The sequence below is a fragment of the Trichogramma pretiosum genome, unplaced genomic scaffold (assembly GCF_000599845.2).
Source record: "Trichogramma pretiosum strain Unisexual culture from Peru unplaced genomic scaffold, Tpre_2.0 scaffold25, whole genome shotgun sequence".
In the NCBI taxonomy this organism is placed as follows: Eukaryota; Metazoa; Arthropoda; class Insecta; order Hymenoptera; family Trichogrammatidae; genus Trichogramma; species Trichogramma pretiosum.
This window is the reverse complement of record NW_019641621.1, coordinates 1,271,823-1,295,559: the sequence shown is the minus strand read 5'-3', so window position 1 is coordinate 1,295,559 and position 23,737 is coordinate 1,271,823. Positions and strand designations below refer to the sequence as shown.

Here is a 23,737-nt window from a genome sequence, read left to right as displayed (position 1 = left end):
TTTTAAAGATGCGCCATTTAACTATCATTAATTAAATTTATGGCACAGTGTGTTTCATGTTCATCACAGGAACAGTTATTTTTTGCATAACTACATAATAAAAATTTGAATAGTAAAATTTTACTTCATTCAACGATTTAACAATTGAAATTTTAAAAAGAAAGTATTTATATCATGAAATCCAAAGTATAAATTATAATAACAGTTTTTGAATTTTATTTTATACTAAAAAATTTCTTATGAAATAACGATTTCATATAAAATTTGTACAGTCGTAAAAAAATTCCAAAATTACAATAAGAAGTAATTTGAGTAATTTTTTTAAAGGCACATGTTCTCCCTTGCGCAATCTTATTTCTAAATCATTTTTATCTACTAATTTTATGTAATTAATTTGATTGCCTAAATGAAGTGGGTCAATGTAAGGGAGAGCAGGATGTGTTGGCATCCAAGGTAAGTTGGCAAAATGGATATTTCTCCTTATCAATGGTTTGAACCGAAATAATGCGTACAAATACTAGATATTTTGATGTTAGGACTACTCATAGTATCATTCTCTATAAAGTCATTGAAGAGGAGAAATATTCCATTTTGCCAACTTTTCTCTCATGCCAACAAACCCCGTTTTGCCCTATATCGTTACAAATATAATTTGACATGACAATAATAATAATAATTATGATTCAATAGGTTGTTTTATACATATATACTTTTTTGAATAATTCTGTAATATCAATATGTACTCAATAAATCCAATCTATCTATCAAAAAGTTAAAAATATTTTACATGAAATTGCTTTTTAAATGTTCGAACTTTTGAAACTACTTTATCAAAAAAAAAAAAAAATAATTCTAATTTTAATCGATCTTGCTATAAAATGTTCTCAAATTCATATGAATTACTTTTTTTTATAAAAATACAATTATAGCATTATGTATAGTATCCAAAAGATTATATAAATTTTATTTATTTTAAGTAATTACTACCATTCATTGCACACATGCTTAAATTTACTTTGTATAAATAGTCTTTACATTTTATTTAAGATGCATGCTTATTTTTAGGCACAACGGTATTTTAAACCCCTATTAAGAGAAAGATGAGAGGCAAAATTATTTTATAAATTAAAATATTTGCACTATTTTAACGGTAAACTTTTTCATATCAAGAGACACTCACACACACGCACTTTAGACACGTAAATAAATACGTGCAAATATATATACTTTAAAAAAGAGTTCAGTCATCGGGAATATTACAATTAAAATTGTAACTCCGTTATTATTATTCAGTATTGTTTACCTCAAAGGGAATAATCATGTTTCAAAAATAGAAATCATGTTCCGACCAGTGTGTACGTTAAATGCATAGGATTCTTGTGCAATGTACTAAGTTAAAGGTTAATCGTTCAACATGTTTACAACGGAACTAAGGTACAGGTGATGGAGGAGGTGGTAGTGGACTAAAATATGTCGATGAACGTGAACTCGGTGACGGAGGACAGCTAATAGCAGCGTCACTCTGGTATACCGATCTCGGGGTTGGAGGTGGTGGAAAAGGCTCTCTTGGATTACCGTACCTTGATCGTGGCATTGGCGGGTAATTGCTATCTGATTCATCGCATATATCAGTACTACAAGGTGTGGGTGGTGGTGGTTGATTAATACTTCGATAATTTCGATAGGGACGGTAACGCGATGCATTGCTACTCGAACATCGCGTTGAGTTCGCTGTGGTCGCTGGACTCGGTGGTGGGTTCAACGTTTCTTGCGGGTAACCTCCGGCAGAGCTCCCTTGAGTTGAACTAGATGGACCTAAATGATAATCATTATTAATATATTAATTTGATTTTTATTTATTAAGGTAAGTACTACTTACAATATGAAAAACCAGTAATGTGACTGCGATCATAGCTTGAGCTTATGCTGCTGGCGTTAAGCGTAGACATACGCACAGACATACCAGGTTTTAAATCTTTACGACCATTTTTTTGACTGAGCATTGGCTTAGCCGATAGGCGGCCATTCTTAGGCGATAGCGGATCACCAGCAGAGTCATGCAAAATATCTGGCAGTTCTTCATTACCACCCATTTTTCGTCGACAGTAATATACCCCCAGTGCGGATAAAACCGTGACTATGACGACAACAATAACAGCAATGACGTAACTGCTTTTACCCGATTCCAAGATCGGTTCTGCAGCCTGACGATGACCATTGTTTACAGAAGCGCAGGCTGGAGTTGATTCATCGCTCCCGTCTGCACAATTGTCCCAGCCATCACACATAGCTATTGCACTAATACACATACCGGTTGAGACGCATCGAAATTGTCCCAATCGACAACAATTCAGCTCATCTTCGCCTTGGCTGCATTGAGATCGACCGTCGCACACTAACGAATTATCTGAAAGAGAAGGAAATATAGATTGAATGCACATAAATATATTGAAAATTTTAAAAACTGAAACCCACGAGACTTACCTATGCATTGTCCATTGTGACACTCGAAATGTACATCACGGTTACAAGGTGGGCACCCGAGTTCATCGCTGCCGTCGGCACAATCTCTCTGTCCGTCACATTTCCAGGTCTCAGGAATACAATCTTTCGAGTCTGTGGATTTGCTCGTCAAACACGTAAATTGGTCTGTACCGCACGTTGGTGCTAGTCTGCAATTTTTGCCATCATCGGATAGTATAAGCGACTGCGGGCACGAGCACAACGGACTGCCAGTCGGTCCTGTTCCAATACATATGTGCGAACAACCCCCATACTCGTGTAAAGGACTGCAAATATTAGTTTCCATATCCGAATTACTCGGCATCTTCACTGATATCATATCCGTTAGAGCTCGATTGTTCATCACGATTTTACGTCCGGAACCTGTTGTTTTATCTATTCGCTCAATCGTTTGACCATCGCGTTCAAACCTAGACATATGAGTACGAAGTGTGGTTAATCAATTTCCAAACTTTACATTAGTGCTTTAATTAAAAACGGTGACTTACCAGTAAAGATAATTAAAGAGAACTGATAAGTGCAGTGCAGGACCTGGCAGATTATTTAGAAGAATACGTCGATTTGATCCATCTAAATCTGAAAATTCTATTTGACGCCCATGAGCCCAATACACTAAATTGGCATTTGTGTCGACGGTTAAACTGGAAGGATTTTCCAAGTCGGAAGCAATGACGATTCTGTCATTGCCGTTCATCGAAGCTCGAAATACACGCATTTCGCCAATGTCTGTCCAAAAAAGAAGCCTTTTTTCCGGATGTACAGCAATATTTCTTGGTTTTTCTCCATTGCCTTTTACAACAACACCGACACTAGAATCAGAATCGAGCCTGGTCACATTAATAGCGTCGTTCATTGCGCACGACCAAAACAGTAAGCGTCCAAGAGGATCCAGCGCGAGATCGAAAGGATGACCAAGGCCGCCGGGTATTACGACCGTAGCGTGTGTGCGATTTTCCAAAGCTTTTCTAATGGAAGAACTTCGACCGTCCCCGGTACGAATCCAATAAATGTACTGAGTAATCGGGTCGAACTCAATTGCTCGTATATTTTTCAAACCTTGAACACGTAGACTAATGTCGGGGCAGTCGGTTGTATCGGGCAAAAAACGACCCATAACATTACGGAAGCTGTATACCATAAAGTTTTTGGGAGCTGTAAATTAAAAATTATGCTTTATAGTTAATGATTTTTAATAACAGTTGATCATAAAAAATGATTAAAATCGTACCGATACAAGTTTTATTATCGGCGGCTAAAACGTAGTGGGTCGGACAAGCACACCTGTGTCTTCTTGAAAGTGCATCGGTGCTGTTACCTGGGAGAGCAATACAAAGATGACTACAATCACCGTTATTGACAGCGCAAGTATTCCAACCGGGTTGACGGGATTTATGTACTACTAAGAGATCAGTTACAGATTCTAATTTGTCATGGATTTTTGTCCTATTTGCGCCGGTTGTTTTATCGGCTCGTTCAATATCACCGGTATTCCAATCGGTCCAATAAATATTATCCTTGTACTGAGTTATGCTAAATGGGTAGCCTATGTCTAAAGTGATAATCTTTTTACGCTTATTAGTTACGAGATCATAACTATCTATGGCCGGTGTGAATAGATCGGCCCAATATAAACGCCGTGCAGAATGGTCGATGGTCAAGCCATTAGTGCGACCAATGTCCGTCACGATGACTTGTCGATGAGTTCCATCTAGCCAGGCGCGTTCAATTCCACCAGTATTGGCCCATTCGGTCCAGTACATAAAGCCTCGCTCGGGATCGAGCGCAAGGCATCTTGGCTCAATTAGATCTTGCCAAATTAAAGCTCTCCTGCTGAAGCTCTCCAAATGAATAACCTCGATTCTTCGAGTACCGGTATCACTCCAGTAAAGATTATGGGCTATCCAATCGATGGCCAAACCATCCGGTGTTTCTAAACCAAGATCCACGACTTTTTCTACTTCCGATCCATTCATAAAGGCTCGGGTTATGGTTTTCAATTTGACATCTGTCCAGTAGATATGATTATTCGATATTTCAAAATCTAGGGCACTGTAAATGAAAAAAAATATCTTTGTATTAAAGGTCTGTGTCAGGAGTTGAAAGATGTAACGTACGAGGTGAAAAGAGCACAAACCTGGCGTCTTTGATACCAGTAATCGGTATAATGTTGTCGTTATTCGAATTTTCTATACTCGTGCGACCGATTTTGTCCTTGCGCGTGAAAAGCAAAAAGCTCTCGGGCACGATACAGTTGCGTTGATCGGCAGTAAGTTCGTAACCGATCTGGCAGGCGCAGACGTATTTGTTTTGCGGTCGATTGAGGCAAAGATGATTGCAGCCGCCGTTATTGAAAGCGCAAGGATTGGTGCCGTTGGGTCGGCCCCGTTGAATAGCCTTGAGGCCCATGACATTGGGAAACTGCTCGACGATGATTTCGCGATCGGCGCCGGTGAGCTTGTGCGCGCGATCGATGCTGCGACGCTGCCAGTCGGTCCAGTACAGATAATCGCCGAGCAGGCTGAAGCCAAAGAGATGAGGCAGGTTGTCGGTTATGACCTCGCGGCGCTCGCTGCCGTCCATGTTGCAGACCTCGATCTTGTCGGTCTTGGCGTCGCACCAGTAAACCTTGTGACGCTCCAGGTCGAGGGCGATGCCGTTGGGCCAGGCAATGTCCTTGGAAATGATGACGGAGCGCTCGCTGCCGTCGAGATTGGCTCGCTCGATCTTGGGCCGCTTGTCGTCCCAGTCGGTCCAGAACATGCGGCCGAGCTCGAGGGCGAGGGCGATGGCGCGCGGCTCGCCGAGGTCCTCGTGCACGAGCACCTTGCGGCAGGAGCCGTCGAGGCGCGCCACCTCGATGCGGTCGGTGCCCGTGTCGGTCCAGTAGAGGTTGCGCGCGATCCAGTCGACGGCGATGCCGTCGGCGCTCTTGACCTCGGCCGCCACCACGTCCTGCTGACCCGTGCTGTCCAGTCGGGCGCGCCTGATGACTCGGGCCACCTCGTCGGTCCAGTAGAGCATCTCGTCGACCGGATCGAAGTCGATGGCGATGGCGTACTTGATGCCCTGCAGCGGCAGCACGAAGTTGGTGTAGTCGGGCGTGTCGAGCGATATGGTAGATATCTCGTAGCGCTGGACGATGAGCAGCAGCTGCTGGGGCCCGTCGGCGCAATTGAAGCCGTCGAGGAGGGTCACGCCGGTCGGGCAGGCGCAGCTGTAGCCGGCCTTGTTGGTGCTCAGCAAGCAGAGGTGCGAGCAGTTGCCGTTGTTCTTGGCGCAGGGATTCTTGCCGGGAGGGGCCGGTGGCTGGCGTCGCGCGTCCCACACCTCGATGTCGCCCGGTATGTATTCGCCGTGAAGCAGCTCTCGGGGCTTCTGCTGTACCTGTTGTTGTTGTTGCTGCTGCTGCTGCTGTTGCGTCTCGCGATGAGACACGGACATCTGACCGACGGCTTGATTAGGCGCGCGCAGATCCAGACTGTGTATGCACCAAGTGCGCCAGTCGGTCCAGTAGAGCCGCTGCTCGAAGTAGCTCACTGCGAACGGGTACTCGAGGCCGCTCTCGAGGATCTTGCGACGATTCAGGCCCTCGTAATCCATGACGGCGATGAACTTGTATCGGCCGTCCGTCCAGTAGACCAGCTCGTTGTCGTAATCGACGGTGAGGCCGTTCGGCCAGAATATGTCGTTGGACACGAGGACGCGACGGGAGCTCGGCTCGCCGTCCATGTCGGCTCGCTCGATCTTCGGCACGTCGCCCCAATCCGTCCAGAAGAATATGCTGCGCTGCGGCGCCAGTGCTATGGCGCGAGGCTGATAGATCTCCGTCCAGAAGAGCACCTTGCGGTGGCGCCCGTCGATGCTCGTCACCTCGATGCGATTCTTCTCGCCGTCCGTCCAGTACAGCTTGCCCGTGTACCAATCGCAGGCCAGACCGTCGGGCGATATCATGCTCGAGTTCACCACGGTTATAGGGTCCTGAAAGTAGTGCATTTTTACATTTTTACTCGAATTAATGGGCCTTCGTGATAATGCGAGGTAAATTAATAGTTGTTTCCGTGCGTACCTGCGTGTGGGTGCCATTCGTGTGTACGCATTGTATCATTTCGAGGGCACTGTCGGACCAGCAAACCAAGCCCCGCTCGTAATAAAAATCTAACGTCACTCCGTCCGGCAAGTCTTTGACCAAGGTCGTTGCGAGCTTGTTGGATCTGGTGACATTGGCCACTCGTATATCTTTGTTGGTGGCGAAAAGTAGCGTCGGCGAGCCTGTGAAAATTCAAATTGACGTCAATTTCTTGCAAAGAATAAAAGTTTCAATGAGCGATCTTTTATTGCCAACGATTTTAAAAGCTTCAAAGCTCAGCTGTATGTATCGATACACGTTTAATAATGTAACATAATGATTTATATTTTTGAGTATAATTATAATGAAACGAGTCAGCTGTGAAAGACTAAACTCGAGCTTCGGTAGTTTTTAAGTGTCACGAAAACCGCGATTCATCCGAGCAGTCAATATTTTTAAATAATCAGAATATCATTTGTAGATATAATTATGAATTAATGTTTAAGCGGTCAAAAAGTTTGGCAAATAAAAAAGCAACGTTGGACGTGCCCTAAGGACGAACTCAAGGATGGCAAGCAAAATAACGATATGGATCGGGTACGAATTACGTAGAAAGCGCGTGATTAAATATATAATGGGCCTCACCATGGCTGTAGGAGACCAGCAAGGCAAGCACGACGAACGCCAGGAGCTTCGGTACCGGACCCATCATTTGTCGAAATCTTGTCATTGTTATGGCACTCGAAACTATGACGTATTGTCAAATCGCCGCCTGTTTTCGTTGCTTCTCGCGCTCTTGGCGTTGCTGGACTCGTTGCATTCGTATGAGCGGCATTCCCGACACCGACAAGGCATGATGCTTGGTCCGAACCTCCAAATAATCCGTGCGATTCAGACACGCGTGATTCGTAACTTTTTTTAACGCGAGAGACGATGTTAATTCGGAGTATATAGCCAGGCACTTGACACGATCAGCGGCGCACAACCTCTTCTTTTCTTTCTCTCGGTCGAGCGGCGGTCAAGCCGCAGGGCAGCCTCATACTTGCATGGCTCTGCGACTTACGCTGCTGTATAAGGTACTCGTAAGTATATGCACTTTATGCGCCTACATATACACACACACGCGCACACACAGACGCGTATACGAGTCGCGAGGTGCACGTCTTGTAGGTATATGTTATAGGGACTGCAGGCCGAGTCCTTCAGAAATCACAACGAGGTATACACACCGCCTCCCTCCCCCTTCTCGTCCAAGTTATACTTTATATACACTCGCGCACAACACACAAGTATAGAGCAGCTTCTTGTATTATCGATACGTCCTGCATGTGGACAATGGCTATTCACCAAGAATCTGTCCGAACGCACGAGATGATATTGACCACGAACACTCGATGTGGCATAGCTAGCGACAACGACGGAGCATTGGTTTTTGATCACTGTCCTGCGTGTACGCACTCCACTTGATTTACTTCTTTAATTCTTGCACACGATCGTCCGAGCGATGACACTTGTTCGCATCGTCTCGGATCTGATTTGACCAACGCAATTCGATGACAAGAAACAAAAGACTGCAACCAAAATCACTGTGCATATCATGTGCAGCACCTACACGCACTTAACGCCATTAACTTCGCTACACCTGTATACACATAAGAGCACACATAAGAAGAGTATACGGCTATAGCTCGTATATGGAGTTTGGGACCGACGACGACGGTGGAAAGTGGGAAGAAGAAACGATGCTGCGCAGAACGGAGTCGAGCGGCGAAGCGGGGGCGCCGGGGCAGTGCAGGAGAGGAGCCTGGGGCTGGGCTGCAGCAGCTATAAGCTGCCGCTCGTTGGCGTGACGCGTGGATTGCCGGAGATTGCGGCGGCGGCAGCTAAATATTATAACGCGCTCGCTGCTACTTGCAGAACTGCTATATATATATATCCTATATATATATATTTACCGTCAGCGGCGTGCGCTAACTAGCCAAGTGAGCAGTGTGTGTGTACAAATGCACATGTTCGGTGTTCGATCGTTCGAGTTCGTTGGCCGCCGACCTGCAGCCCTCCTTCGATTAGTTTTCCTTTTTTTTCTTTAATCGTTATTCACGCGTCTATGCAACTATGCACCGCGTGAAAAAATGTAACCATCGCGATACAACATAAATATTCCACTCGGCGCTCTCGATTTTCAATAAATTGCTTATGGATGGACGAATTTTCCAACATTTTCGAGCTTAAATTTTATTGACTCGAAAAATTTGAAATTCAAATAGTTATCCTAGATTAAAATTATAGTGATGAATACTTTATTTTACATTAAATTACATAACAAAACAAGCAAGTTCTAATGTTACATTTTAAATTCTTTACAAACAAAATTGAAAAATTAATAAACTTGTCTGAACAAAAATGATGCATAATACATGCACTTTTCAAACTGTTGGTAGAAAAAGTTGCAAAACTTTGTCGTTCGCTATCGAACTTTACACTATGCACCTACTGTAGGCACACCCTAACTTTGTTTTTTCACATTAAGATCAGATTCAAAATTTACTCACTTATCATTCGGGCAATTCAATATCAAAGAATTCATCATTGGTTAAATTGTCTGTTCAATTGTACTTAAAACGAACGAAATTAATTGAAGCAAGACGTAGGTTTTTAAAATCCTCTGTTGAAAACATGACTGCAATTTAGATCAAGTTGAAAATCAAACGTCTCAAAATGTTTGCAATAGCACTGAAATGCCTCATAGTTCCTAAAACGAGTTGTTATAGGTCTATAAACCTTACAATCAAAATTTCAACGAATGTTGAAATATTTCGTCAAATTCATAATGTACCAAAAAAACAATTTCAGCAAGGGCTTTTTCTCCATAGTGAACCAAAACTTTATTCAAAAAATTCTTTTTTAAATGGCACTAATGAAAATGTAAATAATATAAATACTCTCCAAATGAAAAAGAGGCCAATGAGAAAAAAGAAAATTCTTGAAGATGAAGATAGACCTGTGCCTGGAGTAAGAATTCATAAACAAGTATTGAGTAAATATTGAATAGTAAACATTAAATAATTATGTTAATGTTACAGTACTGGAGTGTTAAAGCTTTAGCAACTGCAGATGAATATGACTTGGAAAATTTGATGGAAGGTTTACTTAAACAAGACTTGTACTATCCTGTGGAAATTCAAACTCCTGCAAATCGTAATTGTAAGCATTATTTTTAGATAGGTACATAAATCTTGACTATTTTAAATCAAATTATGAGACTTATTTTACATTCATTACTTGCATATCATTGTAAATTAAAACAATATTTTCTTACATTATTGTAGCATTCCCTGATGCAATTCAAGCAGTGGCAAAGTATGAAGTGGGTAGTGAACCTCGAGAAATTTATTTTTTCCGTGAAGGTACAACTGTGATGTGGAATGTTTCTGAATTAGAGTGTAGTAATGTACTTCAGTTTCTCAAACAGTATGAAGAAAGTAGTTATTCATCAAAAATGGTTCAAGATGAAAGCGAAACTATGCTTTACACTTATGCAGATCATGGGTAATAATTTTTGGGTATATATTATGGGAGGTTGAATTTTGCACACAAACTGGTAACATACATTACATATTCTTACAGAAAACAAAGTCATATTCGAGATGGTAATATTCTATTGTCACATGATGCAAGCTTAGATAAATATACATTTTCAAATGCTATTTCTCAATCTGTCAAATTGGGAATATGGGAAGCATCTTTAGAGCAATATATAGAATCTATTGAATTTATAACTAATGATTTAAAAGCTGGACGTAAAATACGTATGACTAGACCAGCTGTATTAAGAAAGCAAGGTGAATTGTTTGCTCTGAGACACTTCATAAATCTCAGCTCTGATCTCCTGGATACACCAGATTTTTATTGGGAACGTGATGATCTAGAGACTTTATATCAGCAGATATGTGGATATTACAGTATTGCAAAAAGAACTAGGGTACTTGACACATTATTGTAAATGATTTTTCTAAATTAATTTAATAACCAAAATTTGAAAATTTATTTTTGCTTCTCTACAGGTGATGAATGAAAAACTCAACCATTGTGTTGAACTAGTCGAATTACTTTCTTCTCATTTAAGTGACAGGCATCATGTACGATTAGAATGGATGATTATTCTTCTGATCATGGTTGAAGTTGGCTTTGAAACTTTGCACTACATTGATCGTTACTTAACAAAAGAAAATAATACAGAGATTCATGAAAATAGTCATTAATACTGCTATAATTAAATTTTTATTCAAACTGTTACTATTACTACAATTTTTTTGTAATTGTTGTATTATAAACATAGATAGTTTTGTTTATATATTAAATCTAAATAAAAATGATTATTTTTAAGAACAACTGTAGTACCTGGAGTAACTTTGGGATATAAGAATCTTATTTTTACCAATGATTTTTCAAACAATACTCAACTGACTTGAACATTACCCTTGATTGAATATATTAATCATGCAGTAGGATATATACGTCAAATTTGATGTTTGTTCTTGTTAAAAGTAATTTTAATAAGATAGTAGTGTACGCATATAAATGTTATGTACTTTTGATTATTCTTTGTAAAACTTGACATACACTTGTGATAAAAATTTATAAATTGTTGATGTTCATATTTAGCGTAATTTCTCTTCAAACTGAAATCGTTTAAAAAATTTGAATCGAATACGGCAAAATGTCTATCGTTGCGCTTTGTATTTTCCATGAAAATTGCTACCATTCCTCATGAAAGTTGTTGAATAATTGTCAGTGGCGGCATGCACTGGCTCCAGTTATACAACGAAGCTCCAAGAGAAAAGAGTTCGGCAAAAAGCTCGTACCCGTACGTAGAAGATAGTCAGAGAGCACAAAAAATCGAGGTACATCGCAAAAAAGACATAATCATAAAACGTATACTTAGGTAGATTGTGCATAGGTGCAGGATATTGCTTTATGTCGTCGCATTTTATAAAGGCCTGCCAATTCAAACATGTATGAAAGTAATAAGGCGCGATTGTCATTAGCGCGTGGATTGCAGCGAGGAAAGCTTCATCGTGGATTGTGTAGCTACAGAGAGTGGGTATAGGCCAACATGTTTAATACTTGTAGTTGTTATTCAGGCATATAAGTATACAACAGGCAAATTGTGTGTCCAACAACTTCTCGCAGTCTGACTGTTGGTCGCGATCTACGCGCGTGCTCGACAGGTTGTCATAAACGACTATACATGTATACATTTATCGCAGTTCATATGCACGTATACAATATATAGTATAGATAGAATAGGATATAGTGTTAGTCGTTGTGCCTGTGCTGTGCTACAATCTACACGAGTAATATACACATGCAAGCGACGATCGTGTCAGTGTGAATGTATGCGCGCAATTACGAATGTGTGTTAGCGTGCGTTATACATATACTACAGTGTATAGTATGCGAGGCATCAAGAGTGTGTGTACTGTGTACTGTGCTGTGCTTTGAGAGGCAGAGCAGCGAGCGACCAGCCGCGGCTACTAGCGTCTATTAAACACGCACGCACACACATCGTCACACGGCGCCAACACTCACCTATTATTCACCAGAGACAGAATGACAGAGGCACTCCCATCATTACCGCTGGCAATTATTTTTCATTCGAAATACTTGCATTTGTAGAAACTCGAGGAGGATGAACGTCTTCGCGTCCAGCGGCAGCATCCAGCTCGTTATCAACCTCGAGAATCGCTAAGGGCCTGCGGAGAGACTCTACGATTCACACATGCCTCTGAGCATAAAGCCAGTGGATCGTCGTATCGCTCCAGGAAAAGCCCCAGATAAGTCGTAATCATGAGTAGCTGGACTGAAAGGATGCACAAGCGTGCCGCGACCCTTGGCAATGTTGTCACCAGCTGTGGTCATCCTTCCTCCGTCTCGCCTTATCCCAGACGACTCGAGAAGTTCGTATTGTTTTTCTACTTTTTTACGCTACCTACTTACGATTGTCTTTTTCTTACGTTGCTTACGCTTCGATGCTTGTGATCGTCGCTGCATTCTTTTCCAACCAAGTCAATTGTTGTTGATAGGATAAATCAAACTCTAACAATCTACTCACTTATTTTCTCTTATTGTCTCTTAGAAACTGATTGAAAATTAGATTCATGTGCTACTTGTTATTTTGTATTAAATTAAATAATCAGTTTCTCTTACTATTATTTCTCAGTATTGACATTTAGGCACAAAGCCACTTTTACTTACATTCATCAACTAATTGTCAAAAAAATAAACATTTTTAATCCATCTCATTTTCAGAGTCAAATTTGGTGTACCACTTGATGAAGTGTGCAAAAATGATATTCCTGGACCATTATTGGTAAACTTTTTTACCTTTTCTCAACTTCTTCTTTGCTACTGAAATAACAGCATTTTCAATATCTTATCATCTATTTATTCAGGTTCTTATATTGAAACTCAATAAAGAAGCACCACTTCGTAAAGATGTTTTTAGAGCTCCAGGTCACCAAGGAAATATGAAAAAACTAATTCATTTTCTTCAAACTGGAAGATTAGTCAATATGGATAATTTTAGTGTTTATACAATAGCTAGTGTTCTAAAAAAGTTTTTAAGGAAAATACCAGGAGGAATTTTTGGAAAAGAAGGAGAGCAGCAATTGTTTAGCGTTATTCAACTAGAAAGTATAGAACATCAAAGAGATCAGATTCATAAGTAAGATTTTCAATTTTTGATTAATTTATACATACACACATTATTTCATATTGTTTCATTTTACAGATTAATTACCTCTCTCCCTCTGTATACTCAACGACTGTTAGTATTATTATTTGGAACTTTCAGAGTAGTGGCCGTTAATAGTGAAAGAGCAAGAACTGGAATGACTAGTGAAGCTCTTGGAGTTTCTGTTGCCCCATCATTTTTTCAAAGCTGTGTCAGTGATGGTAAAACTGCCAAGATGGAAGATGTTTTAAGATTTAAGGTATGCTAATCTTTTATTATCAAATTGTATCTTATGTTAATCATTTTTTTCTAACTTAAAATATCACAACTAATGTTATACATCAGTACTGGTAGAATGTTGATATCATTTGCACAATTTACTTTTAAAAACTTTTTCTTTAAGCTATAAAATTATTTAATTCATTATGATATTAAAATTAATAATGAAGTAATTAGCACTGCTCATGGCATGAAACTTTTTTGTATTGAATAATCAATGAGCTTGAAAAAATAATTTAAATTTAAATTTCATTTTATTCATTTGTATGAATGACATCAAATATAATTGAATGAATCATTCACAATACACTTTTTGAATGAATCCATTACACTGTAGTAAGATAACATACTTTTATCTTTTGCTTTCAATCATCATCAGGCAGAAGTTTCCGTAAGTTAATCATACTACCATTTATATACTAAGTTAAAGTCATTTTGAAAGATTAAGAAAACATAACAAAATTATAAATTATTATAATTGAAATAAAATTGAATAGTATATGTTTAATTTCAATAAACTATGATATTGATTATCGAATGTTTAATTTTTTTCTAGGTAGCCACAAGAGTAATGAAATTCATGATAGACAATTTCGGGGTATCTAATTTGTTTGGAAGAGAAAATTATGAATTCTACGCACGAATTACTGGTAGAATTTTGAAAGTTGAAGAAGATTGGATATTCAGTTTCAGATACCCTCCAGATACTTTAGTATCTCGTAAGTATCTTTCATTAATTATAAATGTTTCAAGAATATATAAATGTAAACATGCTCTTTTATGTGTGTGTGTACATATATATTCATAAGTGGGCCCCTGATTTTTACATATTCTTTTTATTATATATAAATTGAAAATGCTCTGTAATAATTGGTATTCATTTTTTAAACGTAATTGCAACCTAGTTAAAATTTTTCATACTATGCTTCATATATCGTACAGGACAATTGTCTCTAGAGGCAGAGAAAACTTGGTTGCAATATGAATGTGAGAGATGGGGCCTGAAGTTTAATCTAGAATGTAAGTTGGCATTGTTTAGGGAAAATTTTCGCGCAGGTGTTTATAAAAAAATTTAATTTCATTGTTAAACATTACCATTTTCCAGCGATGTCACATCAGGAAGAATCGCAATCCACACCAGCATTGATTCATGTACCTGAAGCATTAGAGCTTACATCATCTCTTGGAATGATTCCAGAAAATACTCTCCTAGAAAGTTATACACGCCTTTCAGTCAGTTTAGAAGAAAATGGTTTCTTTCAAGTAAGAGCGAATACTTTTTAAAATTATGAAAAAAATTACATAATTGCAATATTTTTAATATTGATGAATTTATAGGCTTCAAGTAGATCCTCGAGCAATGGCAGTCATCACTCCCGTCACGCTGAAATGACACTGGATGAACTTCGGGCGGTAAATCGTTATGCAGAAAGTACAAAGAGCCTCAGCTATTTGCCTCAGGTAGGCGTGAGCGAAGCTTAAGCAAACTATTGATGCACTATTTAAATAATCTCACTTATCACACAAGTGCTTGAGTGGCTTGTAATTGTAATATATTACAAAGCACTTTCTGATGATTTTGCAACCCAGAATATGCTTCTAGTAGTATATTTCAGTAAGAATCTTTGGAAATTTTGAAATATGGACATTTTAAGTACCATCTTGTAAAAATGATGAATTCACTATAAACAAATAAGATTAACATTTGTAATTAAATTCAATTTAACATAGTATTTTGAATATTGACAACACTTTTCTATTTCGTTTTTACTTGTGTTCTTCATGCATTTCATAAAAAAGGTGTGTGTATAACTTTGCACCATTTTTTAAAGACACAGTCTTACTCATTATGTATCTTTAATTTTACAATTATGCACTCTTAAAAACTCATATCACTTTGCACTGAGATATAAACACAGTATTAAATGAGTGGATGAAAAGGTATTTTATTGACTCTTAAAATCTGCTTTAAATTCTCTTATAATTTTCTAATTAACAAAGTATTTGATAACTGATCATGTTCTTGACAAAATTTAAATCAATGGTAATTTGTTTAGATCTATTGTTTAAACAAAGTTAATCATGAGTTAAAAGATTAAAATAGACTGTTCAATACTTTTTATAAAATTCTTTGCGTTTTTATTATAATAATTTTGTAGTCTTTAGAGAACAACTGAATATTTGATTTTAGTTGTAATTTACAATGAAAATTGTACCAGTTTTGTTATAACTTATTTTAATCTTACTAAATTTATTATGATTTACTTGCGTTCGTTTTTCGATCACTTTAGTAACTACCACATTACTCTGTTTTAGAGAATTTAATGTATCTTAATTTATTTGAATATTACATATATTTGATAGCTTCTTTTAAACTTTTTATTGCTATCATGAGCGATTTTTAACCGATTAAGATTGAGCAAGCAGCTATGAAATTGCTGTTGTTATTTATAAATATTTTAACGATACTTTTGTATATTTGTTTTCAATTCGTGTTTGTTGAACGGTTTTTCTATTTTGTTTGTATACTTTTATGTAGTATTTGAAAATTAATTTAAAGTAATCAATTAGCGTTATAACCAGTTATGTGAGGCTTTTATACTTATTTATTCGCTGTTCAAAAAACATTGATGAAATTACTTGTGTTTTAATTATAATTAATCATGTGTAATAATGAACCGTGTTATGGCCTTTATTGATCAAAATAGTAGAATATTTATTTGTATATTTGTAAAGTATACGTATGTATCACAGTTCAGATAATATAACAATAATTGACACGAAAAATGCACCCATTTATTTTTATTTCAAATTGAATAGTATGCAAATTAGTTGGCTAGTTTTCTTATTTACACGAAGATAAAAAAAGTGTGTACATCAGTGGGTTACAGAAAAAAAAGGATAATAACAAAGTAATTTTAGCAAACTGAAAATATAACAAAAGGTTATTGTGATAATAGTAGAGTGGGTTTGGATATCGCAGGTTCACGAGAGGCAAACTGCTCGCATGCGGACAAGATCAGAGTGGTTTTTAACTCCTGTCGGGGAAAGAATTTCTGTGACTGACAGCGATTCTTCTGCACTTCATGTATTACGAGGTTCCAATCGGTCCTCTTCTGGCAATATCGGTAAGCCGTTAAATATTTTATAAAATATTGTAATATTGTAATGCTGCTAATAATTTAATGTGGTTAGAAAAACTTTGTGAATTTAATTGTGAAATTTAATCGAGTGGTTTTACTTTTAACAGCATCGGGACTGAGTGCAAGCGCCGAGTCGGTAAAGCGTCAAAGCGTTCGTCGCAATTCGTCGCGCGAAAAATCAAGACTGCAACGCAGCAGCTCCCGGCGCAATAAAGAAAATGGGGCCAAGTCAACCAGAAACAGCTCGGACAGCGCGAAATCGCGTTCGCTCGAGACAGTCAAAGCAAACAAGTCGGTTTCCAGAGTCAGCGTACAAGATCACCAACCTGCCGAAAAAATTCACAAAAACGAAGCAGAAGCGTCGCCAGAACAACTAAATCAGCAGACTAACAATATTGGACCGCAGGATTGCACCGAGATGGACGTACAGACGTTCCATGTCACTCTTACGTATAAGCCTCGTATTTAAAACGGCTCTTAATTTCGATCGACACTAAATTTCTTCTAATATTGAGACTGATGCTCTTGTACTCCTCTTTTTTTCAATTTTCAACTCATCTATTATCATTGATTCTCTTGCACCTGTGAAATGAATTTACTTTTTTTTATTAATCGTGAGTATGAATTTAGAAGCAATTTTTTCACTCTCACTTTTTATAATGATATTAAAAGGCATTAACATAATTCACCTAAATATTTAAGTAGAATGATTATTTAGAGGGTACACGAGCACACTTACAGCCAGTTTGTTAGGTGTTACATAAGTGAGTTGAACTATGAAGCCAAATTTTCTAACGAATCAAGTTTGTATATTATTATACAAGTCATTTCAACATAATTTTTTATACGTGAAAATTTTTATATGAACTTTATCCTTTATTTTAAGCCCTTCGTGTATATATCCTGGACCTCTAGAAATATTTGGAGTGTTCGGTATTTCTACTATTCCCAGCTAATTATATTTGATTTATGTGCGTATAGGTACGAATTTGAATTGTCTTATTTCCTCAAATTTAAAAAATAATTAATCCAACATCTTCAATCGCCCAACGAGCGTTATAAACTAAAATTCATTATTGATTGAAATCTGATTTTGGCATTCCAAACAATTCCAGAGCGATCTCTTTATTATCATAATAACATAAATTAATACAAGTATGAGGGCTTGTGAATAGATTCCACAATAAAACCGAAACTGTTACCAGAAATTTTCCGGTGACCTAGTAAAAAATTATGTCCTATGCAGCAGGTAAATGCATATCTTTTATCTTGGTCATTAAAAATATTTATCGGTATTTTCATAACGTAATTGAAAATTCTGCATAATTGGAAATTTTAAGTTTATTTTTACCACAAAAGAAGAGATTTAAGAAAAATGTGCTGAAAGTTTTGTACAAAGTCATTCAATTTCGAAAAAAATAAAACAGAAAACTATCTTAAAATTACTTAAAAATATGATACCTAAATAAATGTAATGTTATTGAAGTATGCAATCGACTGAAACTTGAGTCTTGAAAAAAAATAGGTATAATCGATCTAATTAGCAAGTCAACAACAATTTTGAACTTTTTTTCTTTGAAAGATTAGAACATTTTAGCACTGAGTATGGATAGTAATTTTCCTGAATCTTATTTATGTAAATTGAAGAGTAGTAGATAAATGCCAATTTTTGTGGGGTCTAATAAAAATATTTTCAACGTTTACGATTGGATGCAGAACAACTGATACAATATGTATAATTTAACATACAAATAGGATCTCAAAACGATAGGAATAGTATGAAATATTTATATTCGGACGTACTGCCGAAAACCTGAAAGAGAAAATATTTATTATAAATGGAAATTTACGAATTATTCGTTTATAACATACAGCGTGAGTGTGAACTAGTAACAAACATCGTGTCGAAAAATTTATATTAGTTAAAATTAAAATTGTAGATCAAAGATATAAAAAATTATTTCACTGTTTCTCTCGTTCACGAAAAACAGTCGAAAGTACTTCTAAAGGGAAAAGTTAGTAAATTAGTTATATTATTACAATTAATCTTTACTGATGTCGAGATTTGTCGTAATATTGTGTGTTGATGGGCAGTGGTCAAAATAAATTTGTGCACAGCACTAGACACTTGCAATTTTAGGCACAGGAGAATAAACTTTCTTTTTATTGTTAAACTAATGAACACTTTTGGTGCACTGCGCACTCTGAACAAAACAACAAAATAAAACACTTCAGATTGAAGTAAATGAAGAGAAGAAATTATTAAGAGTGAAAAATCTAATCAGTTGAGCTGCAATGGCTGCGTATTAACTCGTTGCCGGCTCGTACAAGAGTGAGGCAGGCGCGGCGCACGCATGATAGAGAGAGTCGACTCGTGCGCCATGGAATTCGCCTCATCCACGCCGAATTCCCTCTGTTCAACGCGCGCTCGGCCTGCCACTAGGTGGTGACACCTAGTTGTTGCTAACAAGATTCAATTGTTCGCTTATATGTATGGTCATTTTTAGTGCAAATCTTAGTTCGTACTAATGAATCCATTCCACTAAATCTACCTAAAACATTCTATACTTTTAACTTTTTAAAAACACATAAACATATGATTATTTATAATATGTTGTTATACACTGTACACCATTCCAAAAATATGCATTCACGTTTTATTGTCGTGCACTTTACAATATATTGTTTTTATCATCAAATAAAATTCATAAACATATAATCAGATCTATTTAAAAAAATTTTTATTGCTATTTTTTCTAAGAAACCATGTTTCTTACTATTTAATTAGACTTTCTTAAGACGTAACATTGATAAACATATTTTTCATGGAAACAATTTCTCGATGATAGAAATTTTTTAAAAATACCTCAAAATTATAATATGTTACACTATTTGAAGACAAATCGATGCTTTGAAATCAGATTTTATTTGAATTTCATTATTTCAGTAATGAGCTACGTTTTATTATTATGTTTTGAAAAAAAACGTATAAAGTCATAAAAATAGCAATTGCCAATTCCAGCTTATGCTAAAAAAACTGAAAGTTGACCAAAAAGTATATGTTTTTTGATGGTTTATACTTTTTAGATTTTTTAATTTCATAAGATATATCGCATTCCCAAAACCCTTTCAAAATTTCACTGCAATTTTAGTAATTATTTTTAAGCGTGTATAAATACAATCACTAAACCGATAATTAGTATAAAAATAATTTGACTATTGAAGTAGAGAGTAATTAAATTATATCAAATCATGTCTATTGAAAGTTAAATAATTTTAAATTAATTTAACTAAAAAAGTATATTATTGCAATTGTGTTCCACGAAAGAATAATTTCCTTGAATAAAATAATCGTTGAAATCTAATATTTAATATCAAAAACGTATAATTTTTTTATTTTTGAATTATGGCTATTATTTTTTTACAAGTATTATTACATTGTACCTACTTCTTACATTTTAGACTTTTACCATTTTACGAAATCATTTTTCACGATATTTTTGTGAATCATTTTCTAATAAAAATGTCTATGGACGTTGTGAAGTATTATGTTTTATATTTGAAACTATAAAAAGAGAGTAATATCAATTACTCGCATACGAAAGACTTATTGAAAATTATAATGATAATGATAATTATAACATGATAATAATTATAATAATATTTATAATGATATTGATAATAATAATAAGTATAGAAAAAGTTTTTTACAGTAAAATTACAAAAATATTTACTATTTACGTTCGATCGAAAACCGTTCGTCTTGTTTTTATTGATTATGCGATTTTTATAAGCTAATTTTAAAATGATTAACTGATATGATTATTACACGATTGTTTAACCATAACTGCAATGCTAATTTTATGAGTAACATTTTTAATTCCAATAAACTTTCAATTAAATTTTTTAAAAACATTTATTTTTAGAATAGTTATTTTAATATGTATTTGGATCTTAATCATTCAATTGCCGATAAAATAAGTGTACATCCCGAATAATTAAAAAGTGTAATAAAATGTAATGAATCACGAATAAAAATAAAAATACATATTGAAAAAGTGAAAACAGAATTGATTTTGTATGCATATTTCTTAATATTTACATAAATATATATTAAATTTAGTATTTTAGGAATTGTGAAAATACTTTAAAAATTTTTGATAGATCATGAGGCATTGAAATAAGCTTATTAAAGTTGATGCGATAAGTTGATTGGATTTGGATTGCGTCAAGCATTGATAGCTTCACAAAAAACAAAGGGCAAACGAGCTTATGGACGGTGTGGCATGAATAAAAACAAAATATTTGTAACAGATTACCTTATTTATAACAGACTTTTTTATGAAAAAAATATTTACAAAATTATTAAATTTTATTACTTCTTCATTACTTTTATAAATGTTTCACGAGGTAATGCAATATTACCTATCATTCTCATTTTTTTTTTACCTTCAGCTTGTCTTGCTAATAATTTTTGTCTGCGTGTAATATCACCGCCATACTAAAATTATACATTAATTTAAAATTATTATAAATTGTTATTTGAAAATGAATAGGTTTATAACTTACTAATTTCTGAGTGACGTCTTTTCTATAGGGTTTTAAGTTTTCTCTGGCTAAAATTTTTGCACCTACACATGCTTGAATCACAATAAGAAACTGCTGACGAGGTATTATGTCTAATAACTTTTTACACATTTGTTTTCCCTTTTCAGTAGCTTTGGTGCAATGCAAAATTGTACTCAGCTCTTCTACCAATGTTCCATTTAATAATACATCCATCTAAAATAAAATTTGAGTGAAAAGAATGAATCTTTACAACTTTAATTATTACATTGACATAAATTCCTGTTGATAAAATACCTTAACTATGTTTGAACTTTCATATCCATAATCTTCGTAATCAAAGCTTGCATATCCTGAAGAAATTGACTTTAAGGTATCATGAAAATCTATAATTATTTCATTTAAAGGTAAAATAAACTGCAGCATTATTCTTTCATTGTCTATATTTTTTGTGGATTTCTCTTTTCCTCTTCTTTCAATGCATAAAGATAACACATCACCCAGGTACTTGTCTAGATTATCAATAATTAATTGTCATTTTTTGATATTTTTACTAGTGATTTATAAGACTTACCAGGTGTTATTATGGTACCTAAGACCATTGGTTCAAATATTTCTTGAGTAATCACAGGATTTGGAAAATCACTTGGATTACTAAATATAACTTCATCTCCTCTGTATTTAGCAATATTTTTACTACCAAAAATTTTTGCTTTATAGGTGACACCTGGTACAGTAAGAACTGCTTGTGCATCATATTCTTGATCTAATCTTTGACTGAATACCTCCATATGAAGTAACCCAAGAAATCCTAGCCGCCAGCCTTGGCCAAGAGCAATGCTAAAAAGATGAATTGTTAATAGGTCATCATTTAAATTTTTGTGAAAATTAATTACCTTGATTCTCTTGTTACTGATACAGCACTATCATTCAAAGTTAATTTTTCAATGGCTGCTTTTAATGAAATATATTGTGATTGATCCATGGGATAGACACCAGCAAAAACCATTGGTTTAGCTCTTTTGAATTCAGGAAGTGCTTCTACTGGAGAACCTTTCGAATACAATGTATCTCCTATTTGAGCTTCTCCAGATGTTTTCATACCACAAATAACACATCCAATTTGTCCAGCAAATCTGTTAGATAATTTTTTTTATTAAATAAAAAAATCTTTAAAATTTGCATTGATCATAAAAAATGGAAATGTTACTTGCATCTTTGTAACTTTTTCTTCATCTGGTCTTAAAAAAAACAAACTCCTCACTTCATATGTTTTGTTTGTACAGCAAGAAATAATTTGGTCTCCAGTAGATAAAACTCCCTCTTTTACATATACCATAACAATAGCACCCCTGTATCGATCGTACCAACTATCAAAAATGAATGCTTTCAATGGTTTATTTCTGTCAACTGTTGGTTCAGGAATTCTTTCAACAACAGCTTCTAAAACTTGATCAATGTTTGTTCCATTTTTTGCTGAAATTTTAATGATATCTCTTTTTTCTATATCAAAAAGCGAATTTATTTGATTGACTACTCGCTCAGGATTAGCATTTTTTAAATCAATTTTATTAATGACAGGTATTATAGTCAGATCTCTACCGAAAGCTAGATAAAAGTTTGCCACTGTTTGGGCTTGAACACCATCATTGGCATCAACTAATAAAATCACTCCTTGACAGGAACTTAAGGAGCGATAAACTTCAGATGCAAAATCGACATGACCTGGTGTATCAATTAAATTTAATAAATATTCTTCTCCATCGTAAAAATATTTCAAAGTAACAGTTTGTGCTTTTACAGTAATCCCCCTTTCTTTTTCGATTTGTAATTTATCTAGGACCTGCATTCCAGAATTGACCTTTATAGCACCTGTCATCTCCAGTAGCCTATCAGCCAGAGTACTCTTTCCATGGTCAACGTGTGCAATGATACTAAAATTTCGAATCCTATCAATTGGAGTTTCATACTCTTTCACTTCCTTTTCATTGGTGCAGTAATGGTGTGATATGAAATTTGGGCACAAACTTGAGGAAAATTTCAATGATAATATAAGCTTTAACGTGATTTTTATGGTCAGTTTTTAAAATCATTAAAAAAAATTATTTTTACCTTCGTTTATAGACAGATTTATTGATTTGATTTAGTTTATGAGATAATAATTGTCTCAAAATAATTCTGGACTTCATATTGCAAAAGTTTTTATAATTATCTCAATAAATAAATGCGTTTAGCATCATGAATAATTACATTTACAATAATCTTTAAAGTGACAATTAGAATTCATTTGAAATTCGAATAAATTCATAATATTTCATAGTAGTATTTTAGAATTTTTTCGATACATGCTTTACTTATGTCTGGGCTTTAACCTTAAAAAAACAGCTGATCCGTAGCAGAAGCTTATAACTTTTAAAGTCATAA

At 35.6% G+C, this 23,737-nt stretch overlaps 4 protein-coding genes across 5 annotated transcripts; 2 read left to right on the top strand and 2 right to left on the bottom strand.

Moving 5' to 3' along the window:
* Positions 1–299: 299 nt before the first annotated feature.
* LOC106654247 (low-density lipoprotein receptor-related protein 6) lies at positions 300–8,253 on the bottom strand. The gene is made up of 8 exons (XM_014374029.2): positions 7,235–8,253; positions 6,590–6,792; positions 4,658–6,501; positions 3,752–4,572; positions 3,012–3,675; positions 2,485–2,933; positions 1,880–2,407; positions 300–1,815 (listed from the first exon to the last, which is right to left on the bottom strand). Exons 1-8 carry the CDS (start codon positions 7,317–7,319, stop codon positions 1,430–1,432), a joined length of 4,980 nt encoding a protein of 1,659 aa, XP_014229515.1. The 5' UTR covers positions 7,320–8,253; the 3' UTR covers positions 300–1,429.
* A 205-nt stretch (positions 8,254–8,458) lies between these two features.
* On the top strand, positions 8,459–10,851 carry LOC106654067 (required for meiotic nuclear division protein 1 homolog). The gene is made up of 5 exons (XM_023458887.1): positions 8,459–9,601; positions 9,673–9,793; positions 9,919–10,138; positions 10,217–10,571; positions 10,654–10,851. Exons 1-5 carry the CDS (start codon positions 9,308–9,310, stop codon positions 10,849–10,851), a joined length of 1,188 nt encoding a protein of 395 aa, XP_023314655.1. The 5' UTR covers positions 8,459–9,307.
* Positions 10,852–11,526: 675 nt separating this feature from the next.
* LOC106654251 lies at positions 11,527–18,189 on the top strand. Of its 2 annotated transcripts, XM_014374034.2 has the most exons (10): positions 11,528–12,549; positions 12,902–12,962; positions 13,045–13,316; positions 13,383–13,584; positions 14,161–14,323; positions 14,547–14,624; positions 14,710–14,867; positions 14,943–15,065; positions 16,588–16,732; positions 16,855–18,189. In XM_014374034.2, the coding sequence occupies exons 1-10, from the start codon at positions 12,440–12,442 to the stop codon at positions 17,214–17,216; spliced, it is 1,674 nt and encodes a 557-aa protein (XP_014229520.1). In that variant the 5' UTR covers positions 11,528–12,439; the 3' UTR covers positions 17,217–18,189. The 2 variants fall into 2 exon arrangements, with proteins under 2 accessions (XP_014229523.1, XP_014229520.1); XM_014374037.2 differs by lacking the exon at positions 14,547–14,624 and having other exon boundaries at positions 11,527–12,549.
* A 2,918-nt stretch (positions 18,190–21,107) lies between these two features.
* LOC106654220 (translation factor GUF1 homolog, mitochondrial) lies at positions 21,108–23,514 on the bottom strand. The gene is made up of 7 exons (XM_014373991.2): positions 23,426–23,514; positions 22,528–23,340; positions 22,210–22,449; positions 21,888–22,153; positions 21,611–21,825; positions 21,317–21,529; positions 21,108–21,248 (listed from the first exon to the last, which is right to left on the bottom strand). Exons 1-7 carry the CDS (start codon positions 23,500–23,502, stop codon positions 21,123–21,125), a joined length of 1,950 nt encoding a protein of 649 aa, XP_014229477.1. The 5' UTR covers positions 23,503–23,514; the 3' UTR covers positions 21,108–21,122.
* Positions 23,515–23,737: the final 223 nt, after the last annotated feature.

Coding starts and splice junctions, on each gene's coding strand:
- LOC106654247 (XM_014374029.2), bottom strand. CDS start 7,319: ATGACAAGATTTCGACAAATGATGGGTCCGGTACCGAAGCTCCTGGCG. Junction 3,676..3,751: donor CGATAATAAAACTTGTATCG/GTACGATTTTAA, acceptor TTTAATTTACAG/CTCCCAAAAACTTTATGGTA. Junction 2,408..2,484: donor TCACAATGGACAATGCATAG/GTAAGTCTCGTG, acceptor CTTCTCTTTCAG/ATAATTCGTTAGTGTGCGAC.
- LOC106654251 (XM_014374034.2), top strand. CDS start 12,440: ATGAGTAGCTGGACTGAAAGGATGCACAAGCGTGCCGCGACCCTTGGC. Junction 12,550..12,901: donor TATCCCAGACGACTCGAGAA/GTTCGTATTGTT, acceptor TCTCATTTTCAG/AGTCAAATTTGGTGTACCAC. Junction 14,625..14,709: donor CCTGAAGTTTAATCTAGAAT/GTAAGTTGGCAT, acceptor ACCATTTTCCAG/CGATGTCACATCAGGAAGAA.
- LOC106654220 (XM_014373991.2), bottom strand. CDS start 23,502: ATGAAGTCCAGAATTATTTTGAGACAATTATTATCTCATAAACTAAAT. Junction 23,341..23,425: donor AAATCTGTCTATAAACGAAG/GTAAAAATAATT, acceptor ATTTTCCTCAAG/TTTGTGCCCAAATTTCATAT. Junction 22,450..22,527: donor GAAGAAAAAGTTACAAAGAT/GCAAGTAACATT, acceptor ATTATCTAACAG/ATTTGCTGGACAAATTGGAT.
- LOC106654067 (XM_023458887.1), top strand. CDS start 9,308: ATGTTTGCAATAGCACTGAAATGCCTCATAGTTCCTAAAACGAGTTGT. Junction 10,139..10,216: donor TACACTTATGCAGATCATGG/GTAATAATTTTT, acceptor ATATTCTTACAG/AAAACAAAGTCATATTCGAG. Junction 10,572..10,653: donor GTATTGCAAAAAGAACTAGG/GTACTTGACACA, acceptor GCTTCTCTACAG/GTGATGAATGAAAAACTCAA.